We start from the raw sequence: 18,233 nt of genomic DNA, 5'->3' as shown, positions 1-18,233 counted from the left end.
TCACTCATTTACTTATTTTAAATGCGACACATTCGATTTAAAAAAAAAAGAATGTAAAGAAAAAAGCATAAACCAGCTACTAGCCGTTTAAAAAAAAAAAATGTTTTACATATTTTTTTCTATACATTTTTGTCCCCATGATTCATTCATCATCTGACAAAACTTTTTAGCGAAATCTAACCATAAGATTATTGAAAAAAAAGCAAAAATGTAGACGACCACTTTTAAACTTTATCGCTCAAAGAGTATCCCCCCGAGCCAATGCAAAGTATACATAAGTGAGCGCGCAAGAGTAACAGAGTCACTTCCCTCTGCATCCGAATCCGAATAGACAGAGAAAGACAGGTCATCTGCAAGGCGTGAGTTTTTCCAATGATTTATTTAATTTATTTACCAAACATAATTATATGTTCCGTTGAAAATGCAAACTTGTGTTCAAGTTCAAGAATTGTTTAACACACATTTTCAACTCATTTGTGAATGACTGTACCTTCTGATTTTGTCATTTATCTGATGTAGGCCCATCAAGTTAGATGTCTGTTTTATGTGTTTGAAAGTCCCGGGCTTTGTATGGGAGTTTTCATGACCTTTTATTTATTGACTTATTCATTACATTTTACTCTTATACAATATTATGTATATATTTAGTTATCTTAGTTTGTACGCCCAAATGCATGATTTGGTTATGTATCTGTTCATTTATTTGCATATATCTTTCGTTACGTTGTTAATTTCTTTATTCGTATATCGATTTATTAATTGTTAGTCATGTATCTTTTTATCAAATCACAATTAACGCGTAGTATTTACTTCTTTTATGGTGTTTTTTTTCTCACTTTCGGGAGGGTCAGGTGAGATTCGTTTCCGTAGAATTTAAACGATGATGAGGCAAAAGCAAATAATTATGCGGATTGTACGCGCCTATCGCTCATCTAAACACATTTTTCTTGGAACTGTTGATTTTGTACAGTTAACTGGAAACTTGTAAGCAGCATGCAACGTTTAATGAGCTAAGGGGCTCCGCTCACATATGTAACTTCAGCGGCAGGACCGACCACGCACTTTCTATTATTTATGCCGCGATAGGGATTGTGACGAGTACTTGGCCTGTTTTCCTTTCATGCAACGTGCAGCGGGCTGGGATAATATGTAGTGCGTCGTCGGTCCTGCTGAAGTTCCATAATGTGAGCGGAGCCTCAAAGCACCAAACAAGAGACAGGCACGAAAGGAACGGGAGGGAGAGAAAGATAGCTACTATATCGTAAACAAGTTAAGTGGATGATATATGGAACCGGTCATTATGTACACATCAAAAAACAAACCAACCAACCAAACGACGAACCAACCAATAAACCAACAAACTAACAAGCAAACAGAAGTTTCGCATGCTGATAGTCCAGTCTAAAGCGAGCGAGCCTTGCTATGTTACATTTTGGGTTACATAAATATCAGGTTAAACTAGATCACAGTTATTGGCTGTTAGCAAGCGAATGTACAAAAGAAGAAAGATTAAGATTGTTACAATGGAAAAGATTACATAATATTTATCCCACAAACATATTATTAAATAAAATGAAAATTAGAGTAACAAAATTATATACATTTTGTAAACACATTGATTATGTTTGAACACTTTTTTTGGCAGTGTGAGAAGTTGACGAGCTTTAGGGAAAATGTTGTCCATTATAATTTTAGAAATACAGGATTTAATGTACACCGTTTAGAACACGATGTTTTGTTTGGTTATCAACCTAGTAATATATGCCAAAATAATAAGGTAATTAATCACATTATTTTGATTGGAAAAATGTGTATAAGTAAATATAAGTATGGTGATAGATACGATTTAAATAGTATAAATTATTGGAAAATGAAATGCACATTTATTTAGAAGATTTTGAGTACGGTTTAAGTCGAGATGAGGTGAAGTGATATGTGAAATTTGTGAATATTATGTATGAGGGGGGTGGGAGTGAGCGGATGGACGAGAATGCGTGTATCTGTCTTTGGGGATGCATATGTATACATGAGTGTGCGTGTGACTGGGGGTGCGAGTGGATGGATCGGGGGTAAGATAGGCTTTAGATGTGGTTTACCATATGTAAAGAAACGATGCCGGGTTTTCTAAAACTCAATACGATCAGGATGTTATAGGATAACAGTAGGCCTACTTATAGATTTATTGAAGTGAACCGGTGTATGTGATGTAATTATGTTTAGATGTCAGACAAACATATTTTATAAAAATGTTAGCCATTATATCTTTGGTATGATGGTTATTATGAGTTATTTCTAATATGCTGACTGTTAGCAAATGATAACAGACATGTCGAGAAAAAAGATATCAAGTATGAGCCTTTCAGGCGAATGCTGATATCGTTTGTGAGACATGTTTGTTATCATTTGCTAACAGTCAGCATATTAGAAATAACGGTTTTATTACCGTTTAATTCGACCAAAAGAAATTTCGAAGCGACCCCGCGAATTAGACAGAACAGCCGCAATGGGAACTGGAGCGCTCCTACCTGATTATGCCTGTCAGTCAAAGAATTCTCGTGACCTGGGTCAGCCAATCAGGGTAACACACCTTACGTGATGAATATTCACAGGTCAAATGCGTTTGACACACAACAAACCATGTTGAACATGCGTTTCGGTTGCTTCGCTTTTTCTTGTTGAACAGAGAGCGACAGATTTAGAACCGACTCCAGACGGATGGGAAATGACGTAAAGATACATTTGACGTAAAGCGAGTGACCCAATTTCACTTGATTTTCCGAACTTTGATAATTTAGATTTCAAGTAAGCGAGTCGGCATTGCACACTCAGAGAATGGGCGGTGCCTCGCTGTTCCGTAAAGCACCCACCGACAAAACTCGCTTTTCGGTATTTTTTAGATAAAGAGAGTATTATCTGACAGCATTTGAAGTGTCATTCTTTAGAATAAATCACACTGATATTGCTGATTTAAATTTTTACTTTGTCTTGTTCATTTTTAGCTTGATAAACAAAAAGGGTCCCTGCCTGAACGTTATAACATTCAGAGGGTCACCTAGAATCCGTCCTGATTGGTCAAAAAGCCATATGGGGCACTGAATTGGTAATAAACGCATACATATGTCTCACCAACACAAATTCCAAGAACACATACACATTTAAAAGAGATTAACAAATTAAAAAAAGTAAAACAAAAAAGAGGTATTGTACATGAAAATGTTAATGTCCATTGTAGCTCAAACACATTTATAACAGTTTATAAGGAATACTGTAACAATCAGTGGTATTTATTAAACGCCCCACATGATGTGCTTGGCAAATTAAAACAACAACAACAACAAACAAACAAACAAACAAGCAAACAAAATCGGTGCATGCAGATATACTTGAGTCTTGAATTTAGACAAATGTGCTAGAGTGTTTAGAAACGTTTCGGGCACACATGTATGCCTTGTTACATTTAGTCAAGTTATGACTAAATGTTTTAACATAGAGGGGGGAATCGAGACGAGGGTCGTGGTGTATGTGTGTGTGTGTGTATGTGTGTGTGTGTGTGTGTGTGTGTGTGTGTGTGTGCGTGCGTGCGTGTAGAGCGATTCAGACCAAACTACTGGACCGATCTTTATGAAATTTGACATGAGAGTTCCTGGGTATGATATCCCCATACGTTTTTTTCATTTTTTTGATAAATGTCTTTGATGACGTCATATCCGGCTTTTCGTGAAAGTTGAGGCGGCACTGTCACGCCCTCATTTTTTAACCAAATTGGTTGAAATTTTGGTCAAGTAATGTTCGACGAAGCCCGGACTTCGGTATTGCATTTCAGCTTGGTGGCTTAAAATCTAATGAGTGAGTTTGGTCATTAAAAATCGGAAACTTGTAATTAAAATTATTTTTTTATTAAACGATCCAAAAACAATTTCATCTTATTCCTCGTCATTTTTTTATTCCAAAAACATATACATATGTTATATTTGGATTAAAAACAAGCTCTGAAAATTAAAAATATAAAAATTATGATCAAAATTAAATTTCCGAAATCGATTTAAAAACTATTTCATCTTATTCCTTGTCGGTTCCTAATTCAAAAAACATATAGATATGATATGTTTGGATTAAAAACACGCTCAGAAAGTTAAAACGAAGAGAGGTACAGTAACTTGAAGCGTGCTATGAAGCACAGCGCAACCGCTGCCGCGCCAAACAGGCTCGTCACTTTCACTGCCTTTTGCACTAGCGGCGGACTACGTTCAGTTTCATTCTGTGAGTTCCACAGCTTGACTAAATGTAGTAATTTCGCCTTACGCGACTTGTTTTTGTTGTTGTTGTCTTCTTGTAGTTGTAGGTAATGTATTGTCGTAGTAGTGGTAGACGCAGCAGCTGTTCTTGTTAATGTTGTTGTTGTTGTTGTTGTTGTTGTTGTTGTTTTTGTTAATGTTGTTGTTGCTATTGTTGCAGTTGATGCTGTTTTTACATTTAGTTAAGTTTTGACTAAATGTTTTAACATAGAGGGGGAATCGAGACGAGGGTCGTGGTGTATGTGTGTGTGTGTGTGTGTCTGTCTGTCTGTCTGTGCGTGTGTGTGTGTGTAGAGCGATTCAGACTAAACTACTGGACCGATCTTTATGAAATTTGACATGAGAGTTCCTGGGAATGATATCCCCGGAGATTTTGTTTTGATTTTTTCGATAATTACCTTTAATGACGTCATATCCGGCTTTTTGTAAAAGTTGAGGCCAAACTGTCACACCCTCATTTTTCAATCAAATTGATTGAAAATTTGGCAAAGCAATTTTTGACGAAGGCCGGACTTTGGTATTGCATTTCAGCTTGGTGGCTTAAAAACTAATGAATGGTCATTAATAATCGAAAACTTGTAATTAAAATTATTTTTTTATGAAACGATCCAAACATAATTTCATCTTATTCTTTGTCATTTTCTGATTTCAAAAACATATACATGTGTTATATTTGGATTACAAACAAGCTCTGAAAATTAAAAATATGAAAATTATTATTAAAATTAATTTTCCGAAATCGATTTAAAAACGATTTCATCTCATTCCTTGTCGGTCCCTGATTCCAAAAACATATAGATATGATATGTTTGGATTGAAAACAAACTCAGTAAGCTTTGAAGAATAGAAATACAGAAAAGCGTGTTATCCTGCTCAGCGCGACCACTACCGCACTATTCTGCATGGCTTGTCGATTTCATTGCCTTTGCCACGAGCGGTGGACTGACGAAACTACGAGTATGTGGTCTTGGTGAAAGAAGCAGTGCGTTCAGTTTCATTCTGTGAGTTCGACAGCTTGACTAAATGTTGTGATTTCGCCTTACGCGACTAGTTGTTTTTGTTGTTGTTGATGTTGCTTCTGCCGCTTCGGGTGGTGCTGCTGCTGCTTTGTTTGTTGTTGATTTTGTTGTTGTTGTTGTTGTTGTTGGCACTAACAAATGTTTTATTATTTCTCATCTACAGAGCCACGATGAAGCTGTCTCTCTTGTGTCTGTTGGGCACCCTTGCTCTCGCCCAGGCTCAATACATCCCCCGCTACACGAGCCAATTCCCAAACTACCAGGGCCAATTCCCATTCTACCCTGGTACAGGTGTTGGAGGAGCTAGGGGACCTGGAGGGGGATTCGGTAGGCGTGGCAGTTTCTTTCGGTTCGATGACGACGACGACGACTTCTTCGACGACGACCGTTTCGACGACGACGACGACCGTTTCGACGACGACGACTTCTTCGAGAACAGATTCGGCCGTTTCGGCTATTTACCACGGTTTGACAGGTAATGATCACTTGAGCGGTGTTCGTTTTGTTAGTTCTGTAATAATTATGCGTTGCTCTGTGTCTAATTCTGGGCTTAGACATGCGATTTTACTTGGATAGGTGGATGGGTGGATGGGTGAATGGGTGAATGGATAAAGTCGTTGGTTGACTGGTTGGTTGATTGGTTAGTTCCTTCCTTGATTTTGTATGTATTCTTATATTGGATGGATGTACGGACAGATGGTTGTATGGGTGGATTTTTTGGTGGCTGGTCAGGTGGTTGCTTGAGATGCCTTTTATGCATTTGTATATGTATTGATAAATGAAAGAGTGGATTGCTTATAGGTCTAGTTGTTTGATAATCATGCAATGTCATCTAACATTCTGTTTTCTTACCACAACGTACGTGTATAAAGCTATTATTGTGGAAGTTGTGGCTTCCGGAGAGTCTTGGTAGTGTGCAGCTAGTGTCAGGCCACCCGGATGGCCGCCCGTAGACGCACACAATAACGATGAGATTTTTCCCAAATGTTAAACCTTTGAAACTGTACACACAACTGTGGTGTTGTGTCGCCTCCAGACATGATACACATTTGGTTGACCTTCGTTAAATTTGAAGGTCATAACGGAGCTTAAGTTCGTGCAAAAATGGACAATTTACATTGTCTAAGACGTGTACTAAAGACAATTGTTTTCATAGGTATATTGTAAATGAATACGTTGATGTTTAATTTTCGGAGTTCAAGTAGCAGTAAAGTATTTCACGTTTTTATTTCATGGTTGTTGTCGTTGTTGTTGTGTTTTTGTGTTGTTTCTGTTTATGTTCTTCCCCCATTCCCTTTGGTTTGTATATGGGTCTCTGGCCTTAGTACAATAAACCGTTCTGAGTTCTGAGTTCTGAGTTCTCTCCGTGCCTCATCTCTTGTTTTCAAATATAACACTTAGATTGAAAGCATATGTTTGGTGATATTATCTAAAACACTCTTAATTTTCAAATTAAACGCACAGGTTCTCATTTTTGTGTTTGATGCTTTCTTATTATTGTTCGGTTTTTTTCCAGGTCCATTGCACATCACTGAACAGAGAACATGATTTGGACTTGATGCTGCGTTTTCAACTCATTTTCAAAAAGAAGATTATATTTAATTATTTCCGACTTTTGTTGAACAAATACAATAAACACTACGCGAAAAGTGTGTATCCCTGTGTCTATAAACCACTGTGTGTTTGTGCGTGTGCGTGTGCGCGAGCGCGAGCGCGACCGCGTATGTGTGTGTATGTGTGTACTGTGTGTATGTGTGTGTGTGTGTGTGTGTAAGTGTGTGTGTGGGTGAGTTTGTGCTTGTAGGGATGATGTTCAGGAAGTTTCCGACTCGGTCATGAAAGAATATCGTCAGCTGGGAGGTACACGAACTCACAAATACACGTAGGCACGCACACACACACACACACACACACACACACACACACACACACACACACAAATACCCACAATCACATATATTCACCCCCCACACACACACGCACACACACATTCACAACGACCCACAATCACATATATCCACACACACACACACACACACACACACACACACACACACACACACACACATTCACAAAAACCCACAATCACATATATCCACCCACGCACACACACACACACACACCCACACACACAGACATTCACAAAAACTCACAATCACACTGATATATTCACATCCCCCCCCCACACACACACACACATTCACAAAGACCCATAATCACATATGTTCACCCCCCCCCCCCACACACACACACACACATATTCACAACGACCCACAATCACATATATACACCTCCCTCCCCCCCACACACACACACATTCACAAAGACCCACAATCACATATATTCAACACCCCCTCCCCCCCACACACACACGCATTCACAAAGACCCACAATCACATTATTCACACACACACACACCTCACACACACACACACACACAAACACACACACACATACACACACACACACACACACACACACACACACACACATTCACAACGACCCACAATACCCAATATTGACGGACTGTGTGATGATATCTTCTGCTATGGTCTGTTGAGACAGTGATATCAAAATCGAGACCGGAGGTCGAGATTTTGATATCACTGTCGAAACAGACCAATAGCAGAAGATATCATCACACAGTCAGTCAATGTTAGATATATTGCTAATTCTCTGGACATTTTGTATTTACTGTAAAGAAATTACAAAAGTATGTCTTAGTTTTGGCTGTTCTATATCCCTCCCTCTGATTATTATTACCCGCTATTACGAGCTAGTCGTGTGACAGAGAGTTTTCTTGCACACGAGACTGTAGATGTTTCACGACGGCTTTAGCCGGAGTGAAACAGCAGCAGTCGAGTGTGCAAGAACACTCTCTGTCACACGACTAGCTCGTAATGGCGATTATGTCTCACAGCTTCAACATAGGAGAGAACAAACACGTTTTGCGTACTCACGCTTGATAAACCTAAACACAGGAGCAGCCATTGTGGAGAGATCTACTTTTTGACGAAAGTGAACGAACAACTATGAATGACGTCTCGGTATATGTGAATGACGTCACAGTCATCGTCACAGTCTGTATCTTTTGAAGCATTCCATTCTTCATGACGTCTTTCTGTGTCTGCATCCGCGAAATGTTTGTTCTTTCCGGGGTCTTTGTCATCTATGTTCAGAACTCTGTCCTTCTAGTTTCAGACTAACAGGCCTCCTGAGCGAGCCACTTTCCAAGGGAAGCTAAACTCGCGTATGGAAACAGTACTGTAGTCTGGGATGCCGTTTTCAGTATTCTCAGCGTTGAAGAATTTGTAAAGAGAAGACACGACAACAGCAGGAGAAATAAAAGTCGTGTGTGCATTTTGGGGCTTTTGGTTGGAGGGACGATTTCGAGTTTGAATCCGTTCTTGCACATGCTCCAAAGCGTGTAACATACAATCTTGCACACGTTTGCTTTAGTAGTGGCAAAGAAGGAAAGCGTGTGACATTTCTTTTTGTTCACTCTTTTCTTGTACTTTTCAGTATTTTAAAATGTCTTTCCTTTCAAAAAGTCTTTAGTCACTTGCTCAACTAAATTCTGGGATAATTACATTTTCATATATATTTGTTTGTTTTTAAATTTAGGTGTTTTTGTTTTTGAAATGGGGAAGCAATAAAGAGGTCGTCGATATCAAAACTGATATCGACGGAAATCTCGTCGATATCACTTTTGCACTGAGCTCAGTTTTGCCCAATTGACCAATGGAAATCCACGTAATATATGAAATAGCAATATTCACATATATTAACACACCCACACACCCACACACGCACACATTCACAAAGACCCACAATCACATATATTCACCCCCCCCACACACACACACACACACGCATTTTTCCAATCACAATTATTCACACACACCCACACACACACACACACACACACACGCATTCACAAAGACCCACAATCACATATATTCACACACACACACACACACCTCACACACACACACACACACACACTGACACACAAAGACACACACACACACATGCTAGGCCTTTCGCCTTTCAGTGTTATGTGCTGCGCTTCACAAAGACCCACAATCACATCTATTCACCCCCCCACACACACATACGGGTAACACCTTAAACACCAGCTCCTTGTCAAACTAATGACAACTTGGTTCCTACGCCTCCTGAAAGAATATCGTCAGCTGGGAGGTAAACGAACTCACAAATACATGTAGGCACGCACGCACGCACACACACACACACACACACGCACACACACACACACACACACACACACACACACACATACACACATACACACACACACCCATACACACACATACACACACACACATGTACAAAGACCCCAAATCACATATATTCACCCCCCAACACACACACACACACACATTCACAACGACCCACAATCACATATATCCACACACACACATTCACAACGACCCACAATCACATATATTCACACACCCACACACACACACACACACATACACATTCACAAAGACCCACAATCACATATGTTCACCCCCCCCCCACACACACACACACACAAACACATATTCACAACGACCCAGAATCGCATATATCCACACACACACACACACACACGCACACACACACACACACACACACACACACACACACATTCAAAGAGACCCACAAGCACATATATTCAACACCCCCCCACACACACACACACAAACATTCACAAAGACCCACAATCACATATATTCACACACACACACACACACATACACACACACACACCTCACACACATACACATACAAACACACACACACACCCACACACACACACATTCACAACGACCCACAATCACATATATCCACACACACACACCCACACATTCACAAAGACCCACAATCACATATATTCACACACACACACACACACACACACACACACACACACATTCACAACGACCCACAATCACATATATTCACACACACCCACACCCACACACACACACATTCACAAAGACCCACACTCACATAATTATGTTCAACACCTCCCTCCCCCCCACACACACATACATTCACAAAGACCCACAATCATATATATTCACACACACACACACATATACACACACACCTCACACACTCACACACACACACACACACACACACACACACACCCCACACACACAAACACACATACACACACATGCATGCTAGGCCTTTCGCCTTTCAGTGTTATGTGCTGCGCTTCACAAAGACCCACAATCACATCTATTCTTGGTTCCCACGCCTCCACTAATTACTTTGAGATAAATAGAGAATAATATTGCTATTTCATATGTTACATGGATTTCCATTGGTCAATTGTGACCCTCCACCACGGAATGAGTCACATGTCACCTTTGCATGATTTTCATATTTTTACATTTTCCTAAAGAGTTTTTTATGCTCTATCCAGTGGTGAAACCCGTTTTAGAAAAGAGCAACAACTGTTTGAGTTATAAGCCTGTGACTGAGGTGACCCTCACACTGTTACCAAACACTCCCCGGACTTACATTAAGCCTAGCGCAGAACCGCGCGAGGTGACATGCGACTCATTTCGTGGTGGAGGGTCACAATTGGGCAACACTGAGCTCAGTGCAAAAGTGACATCGACGACATTTCCGTCGATATCAGTTTTGATATCGACGACCTATTTATTGCTTCCCCACTTCAAAAACAAAAACACCTACATTTAAAAACAAACAAATATATATGAAAATGTAATTATCCCAGAATTTAGTTGAGACATTTTAAAATACTGAAAAGTACAAGAACAGAGTGAACAAAAAGAAATAATAATCAGAGGGAGGAATATGGAACAGCCAAAACTGAGACAAATACTTTTGTAATTTCTTTACAGAAAATACAAAATGTCCAGAGAATTAGCAATATATCTAACATTGACTGACTGTGTGATGATATCTTCTGCTATTGGTCTGTTTCGACAGTGAAATCAAAATCTCGACCTCCGGTCTCGATTTTGATATCACTGTCTCAACAGACCATAGCAGAAGATATCATGACACAGTCCGTCAATATTGGGTACTACATGGCGTGCTGTGTCGTGCCAGGTGTACACGAGTTGCTTTTTTAAATATTGAACTGCGAGCAAAAGCGAGCTTTTCAATATTTGAAAAAGCAACGAGTAGTAATTATTTTTTTCTGAATAGCTTCACACACACACACACACACACACATACACACACACACACACACACACACACACACACACACACACACACTCACTCACTCACTCACACACACACGTAGTAACACACATACCTAAAGTGTGGATGGTTACCTAAGAGGCGGCACTGGGTGTAGTGCCTTTCTAGTGCACTTGCACTACAACAGCACTGGGTGCAGTACTCGCTCCGGCATCGAAAAATTTTGCACTAAAAAATGCACAAAATTTGACCTATTTCGTCGCCTATAGAGGACGGAAAGAATGTCATTTTGAACATTGTTATGACATTCTTTCCGTCAAAAAAGTCAATTTAACGGTGTTAAATGAAGCGAGCATCCACACAATTAGGTTGCCATCCAGAGTTTAGGTTGCCATCCACGTGTGGATGGTTGCCTTATGGTGATTTAGGCAACCAAACCTGTGGAAACATGGGTACACACACACACACACACACACACACACACACGGCACACACACACACACACACACACACACACACACACACACACACACACACACAAACAAAATATGAGAACAGATCAAGTGCTGTAGATAAATGAAGAAGTATACTTTTTATGCAGATTGCGGATACCTTGCTTGAAAAAAAAACATATTTTGTTGTCACTTTCATTATTATTTCTTCTAAAATGTGCCTGTCAAGATATCCTGCGTACAATGTTCCAACACTCATGGCTGGTCCAAATGGTATTCGCCTTTCAACATAGGCACCACTGTATATACAGTAATACCGTCGTTTTAAATAATTTATGCACTCGCGTGAACAAGAAACTGTCGAGCTTCACAGATGTCGTCGTTGGGTAGTTTTGGGTTTGTTTACCTACCATAGGAGGACTTTTGAGCTGTAAATGCACTCAGCTGCAACAAAAACGCAAAACGAAGGCTGTGAGCTGCACTGTGCCTTTAAGGTACATACAGTATTAAACACAATGTCAAAAATTGTACACAGGCACAGCAGCAAACAGTCGGAAATCTCAGTCACCTGGCGTTTCCAAAAGGGGAAAGTTGTATGGTTTTCGGTAGCCTACTTCCCCGCCATCAAATCACAAGAGTTGCATCTTACACGGCACCATTCAACTCACACGTCCACCTCGCATGACCTGCATCCGGGCTACCTTATTTCAAACTTTCAAAACTTCGAATTGTACTGATCTTGTCATGATAATAAAATAAGTGGTTCGTGTTTAAAGAATGCTCGTCTCACATGCTGTCAATTTATTCTTTACATTTTAAAATTAGGTCTAGCGCTACATTGAGGCTTCCAAACTGCATCTATAATTATGTCCACGCAAAATAAATTCTGTTAACAAAGCTTGCTCTCAATAAGCCACTTTGTCATCATTTTCACGAGTTTTCATTCACAAGCACCTGGAAAATAAATCTCATGTTCCCCAGGCAATAAATCGAGGTGGTGAATGGGTTTGAGCTTTCAGGTGAAACGTGGATTGTCAAAGTAAAAGCCAATCAGACTGATTGTTTGATGTGTGAAACCATCGCGGCTTTGGATTTGTGTTTCCGAGGACAACGATTGTAAGCATTCACTCTCAAAGACCCAATCAATGTTGATCTTTACCGCGGCGACTCATGGTCAATTTGCAACTTATCTCTGTAATCGCAAAATCCACAACGAAAAGTCACAAACACTTAAAAAGAAAAGAAATATGCTCAACACTTACTGAACTCACACGTATGATCGCAGCTCTGTACATTTTCAGACTGGAAAAAATGCGTCAACAAGCTACGTTTGACGTCACATACAAGGTTGACGTGTTATCTCGAGCTACTGTGACGATGCTTTGTGGCCCGGAGTTGGATTCTAAAAATGTGTCTCCCTGTGGGTTATTGTGCATTTTGTTGCACAACCAAAATGATGACAAAAACGATGTTTGGTGGCTTGTCGTCAGACCAGCATTTTGTTGTTGGTCCTCGGGGAGCATATCGCCTTTTGTCTCATGTTTATCAACCGCGGCCTTCGGCCTTGGTCGATAAAGATGAAACAAAAGACGATATGGTCCCCTTGGACCAACAAAAAAGCTGGTCTGTCAACAAGCCACCAAACATCTTATAATGTTCCATTGCGGTAAGAGCTTAAACGAAAGGGTGTTTGTACTGTATGTGCCTGGCGGTGTCTGTAACTAGAAACTGATGGTTTACCGAGGCGGAGTGGGCCTTTAAGGTGTGAAGCGTGGTATTGGATTTAACCCTTTTAAACATTTTAATTTAATGTCAAGAGGCAAGCGATTCGGTAAATGCGTTTGTACGGTTTAGGTATGCCTTCGGGTAAAACATTTCAAAAATGTGATTCGTAATTCACTTTTTTCTTCGTTATGTTTCTCACTTCTTCACTAAAACAAGACATCTTCGTCAATCCCCGCGAGAAAAAAATCGCTCCCTTTTCACGTGCAAAACGATGTGAAATTGACAAGCAAAAGGGTATGACTTTGATCGTTTTACAAACGGTACGACTGGTTATGCGACGCTCGAGGTTTTTTTGTTTTTTTTTCGCGGGAGACTAATTTCGGAAAGCTTCACCGGCGATCTCGACACGTGTTTACTGTCTCCAGGAAGTTCTTCTTCTTCTTCTTCTCTCCGTTGGGACCGGGTTTATTTGATAAACGTAAGTGGTCCCGCGTTGATGTCACTTGTCGATTCCGGATGCGGTGTGTGCCTCTTGGAATCGGGATGACAATTTAAAAAAACCAGCACTGAGAAAGGGCAGGAACTGGATAGGTTGGGAGGCGTTTAAAACTATGTACAGGGGTTGAGGGATTAGGGGTTGCCCACTGGCGGCTGCAGGGGGCTGCTACCGCGGAGACGTGAGCGGAACGACTCGAGGCTTGGGGCTGATGTCGTCGTCGTGGGAAGATGGTTCCAGTTGGAGATAGTCCGTGGGAAAAAGGTGTTGCATATGGCTTTATGGAAGTCCTGTTGCTGCCTCAGCCCATCTCCTCTTGTTCTTGCGTCGGAGCTATGGAGATAGTTCTTTTCGTCTATGCCGACCATCTTGTGCTTGATTTTGTACAGCATCATGAGGCGATTGTTTTCTCGTCTTTTTTCCAGAGTTTCCCATCCTAGGTTGTTCAGCATGTTGGTAACTACGCCAGGCGTTTTTTCAAAGTAGTTGTTATGGGCGTATCTGGCTGCTCTTCTCTGGACCATTTCTAATGCCTGCTTGTCATTTTCCTGATGTGGGTCCCACACTGTTGACGCGTATTCGAGAGTGGGACGAACCATGGTTGTGTAGGTAGCTGACTTCACCTTCGTCGTGCATTCTTTAAAATTTCTTCTGAGGAATCCCACGGTTCTGTTTCCTTTGGCGGTCACGTTCTTGATGTGATTGGTCCAGGATAGGTTTTCGGTGATGGTGACTCCTAAGTATTTGCTCTCCTTGGTAGTTTCGAGAGTCTGTCCATGTAGGTGGTAGGTGGACACTATGGGCGGCTTATTCTTGCTGGGAAGTATGCGGATGATGTTGCATTTGCTCGGGTTAAACTCCATTTGCCATTTCTGTTCCCAATTTTGGAGTGCGTTCAGATCTTCTTGAAGGAGGAGTGGATCTTGTTGCTTTGTTACTTTTTTATACAGCAGGCTATCGTCCGCAAAGAGCTTTAGTTTTGAATGTTTAACTGCCTCGGGCATGTCGTTTATGTAGATCAGGAATAGGAGGGGGCCTAGGACTGTACCTTGGGGCACCCCTGACGTCACTGGTCCAGCCGATGAATGATGAAAGTTGGCGCTGTCAGCGTGACCAGAGTTACTTCCCCTCCGCTATTTTCGGTTCTGTTGGTTCCGCGAAGACCGCGAGCGTGCAAGTTTGCAGACGATCAGTTTTGTCACTGACTTTGTGTTTGAAAATGCCACGACCTAGAAAGCCTGCTGCAGTTGATCCAAAACAACGAACTTTGACGTTTGCGATACCTGATGTTAGCATGCTTGGTGAAATTCTCTTGACCATATTCCAATCACTTCTGTACCCTGTGAGAGAGGCTTCAGTCAACAGAACCGGGGGAAGTCAAAGCTAAGGAACCGACTCTCAGTGGAGAGACTGGCCAACAAAATGATGATTAAACACGTAGGCACTGACCTAAAGCGTGACATCACTGGAAGGGCATTGCAAGTGCACGGAGCCATGAGGAAAAGGAAATCTGTTGACAGTGGCTGTGACTTGCAAAGCAAAACACCAAGACTTTCAAGCCAGTTTACTTGTTCATTTTGTGAAAGCTCTCAGCCTCTGACTAGTGTTTTGATACCCCGGTAATTGCTGTAAATGTGTAAGTGTTATTCACTTATTGTAATGCTACAAGCAAGAATTTACACATATGACATTTCACAATGGTCATACATTATTTCCTTTATTCAAAGCACTCTCAAATTGACATTGCAATTTGCACACATTGACATCATGCACATGCAAGAACCTGGTAAAACAGCAAAGCAATACACCGAGTCGCCGACAACATGCCATACCCTTTGATCAATCAGGAAAGGGTATGAAAACCCTTTACTTTTTTGGTGAAAGGGTATGAATACCCTTGACCTCAGAGCCTGTGTGGAACCCTGATTCGTGCCTATAAATTCAAAAGTCTCCGTTTGCTTGTCCAATCTTTGACTTCAACAGTTGTGTCATCATTTTCCCAGTTTTTGTTTTTTGATTTTGTTTTTAAATTTTAATTCAAACATGTAGAAAACCTGGAGTATATCATACATTTCTATCACATAAATAACAGTCTCTAAATATTATTATTTCAAACATTCAAATTAAACTTACACTTGTTTTATTTCAAGGTGTGTCCCATATCTAAATGTACTTATATAAAAAAATTTCCAATCAAGATTAAATGGGTAAGATACTTAAACATATCATGTGTCAAACCATTCTTATCTCGCACACAAATCAGCACATCTGTTACGTGAAAATGATTGCTATGTTATATCGATCGTAAAACAATGTTTCAACATGCATCCACAAATGGTGAATTATACTGCAATAGAAAAAGAAATGTTCAATATAATCAACTTGTTCAATACAATATGGACATTTATCATTATTTGCGAGTCCCATTTTTAAGAGAAGAATATTGGTTGGGTATATATTGTGTAATATCTTCCACTGTAGTTTTCTTAATCTGGTTTCTGTTGTTGTCTCTTTTGCATTTCAATATTAATACCAAGTTTGTTCAGCTAAAATCGAACACAACAGGGTGGACTATATTTCATATCTGTCATAAAATTTCGAAAATCTATAGCTTTTAACATCACTTTATCATTAAAATACAATTTCACATAATCCGTATTAAATATATATACACTCGACTCCACTTAGCTCGACCCTGCTTAGCTCGTCCGCCGTTTAGCTCGTCGCCATATTTTTTCCCCGGGCTGACGTCCTTCTTTGTATCTGTAAAATTAAGCTGGTTAGCTCGTCCGCCGGTTAGCTCGTCCGCCGCTTTGCTCGACCAAACTTTCCAGTCCCAAGGCATGGTGTGACGTCATTTACGCCGGATAGCTCGTCATAACGACATTGTGTCGTCAGCGATGACGTCTTCTGACAGGATGACAGTAACAAAAGAACGTTCCATAAACTGCCAGACTTTTCGAATTGAATGTCAAAGAAGAAAACATGCGCTGTTTATCTGATTTTGCTACTTTGTTTCAATTTTCTCCCACTTATTAGTAGGTACAATGTACACACAAAACTTTCTTTGTATGACTAATTAGAATAATGTTTGGACAATGACACCTGTCAATCATTTCTGGCATCCATCTGTCACTCAGTCCTAGACAAATGCCAATCGTTGGGTAGTCTCACAACGCAGAAAAGATTTGACCATTGCACATCATAGCTCCTACTCCATGGTGATGAAAGGATTACTTCTGGTTTGTAGACACGGTAAAATGTCATGTTGTGAACAAAGGGCTATTCGAGGATGATCTACTAGATTGATAGTTATCTCAGAACCTGATACACCCGTTTACAAGTGTTTATGTGCTTTTAATATTGGTCTGGACGAATTCGCCGGATAGCTCGTCGCAGCATATCCCCCAGGGAAATTGGACTCCGTTTACCTCGTCCGCTGCTTAGCTCGTCGGCCGGTTAGCTCGTCGCGAATTTTTCGGTCCCGAGAGGGACGAGCTAAGCGGAGACGACTGTATATTTCAATAACGAGACAACGCCAAGTGAACAACAATGTACTGTAAATAGAGTTCTGGTGAAGTACCAATTAAGTTATCTACATTCTGAATGTTTTCTAAAAGGTCATTGACATGTGTTATTCCTTTTATTGCCCAGTTGTCAAAGTAAATTACATTATTTTGATATTTGTTATCGACATTATTCCATATGCATGCCATCTTCAGAGATGAAGGAGAGTGCAGTGTATTATGTTCCAACCAGACTCGCGGTACTTTGCTCCAGAAGGAGGACTGAAAACTATCTAACCCTTTAAACTTTTTAGGACCAATAATTGAATTAAAACATGATAAATCTGTTCCAAAATTACGGAAATATAATCTAGGAATCTAAGTCCATGTACTATTGTTATTCATATTCGAAAGCTGAGCAAGCCAGCCGCACAGAATAGATTCTTGCAATATTTGCATATCAATCATTTGAATTCCTCCTGTTCCTATTCCACTGCACATAACACTTCTCTTCACTTTCTCAAACGCTTTCTTATTACAAT

The 18,233-nt window shown here is 40.3% G+C and overlaps 3 protein-coding genes across 3 annotated transcripts in view; 1 reads left to right on the top strand and 2 right to left on the bottom strand.

Moving 5' to 3' along the window:
* Positions 1-18,233, bottom strand: part of LOC138966864 (15-hydroxyprostaglandin dehydrogenase [NAD(+)]-like) — a 466,254-nt gene that overhangs the window by 354,852 nt on the left and 93,169 nt on the right. The window lies entirely within an intron of this gene.
* LOC138963193 (uncharacterized) lies at positions 233-6,968 on the top strand. Its single transcript, XM_070335277.1, has 3 exons — positions 233-359; positions 5,478-5,789; positions 6,831-6,968. Exons 2-3 carry the CDS (start codon positions 5,485-5,487, stop codon positions 6,847-6,849), a joined length of 324 nt encoding a protein of 107 aa, XP_070191378.1. The 5' UTR covers positions 233-359; positions 5,478-5,484; the 3' UTR covers positions 6,850-6,968.
* LOC138971914 (uncharacterized) lies at positions 14,320-15,048 on the bottom strand. Its single transcript, XM_070344793.1, has one exon. It carries the CDS (start codon positions 15,046-15,048, stop codon positions 14,320-14,322), a length of 729 nt encoding a protein of 242 aa, XP_070200894.1.

Source organism: Littorina saxatilis, linkage group LG1, assembly GCF_037325665.1.
Source record: "Littorina saxatilis isolate snail1 linkage group LG1, US_GU_Lsax_2.0, whole genome shotgun sequence".
Classification (NCBI taxonomy): domain Eukaryota; kingdom Metazoa; phylum Mollusca; class Gastropoda; order Littorinimorpha; family Littorinidae; genus Littorina; species Littorina saxatilis.
The sequence above is the reverse complement of the archived record's forward strand: the minus strand, read 5'-3'. Positions and strand labels throughout refer to the sequence as shown.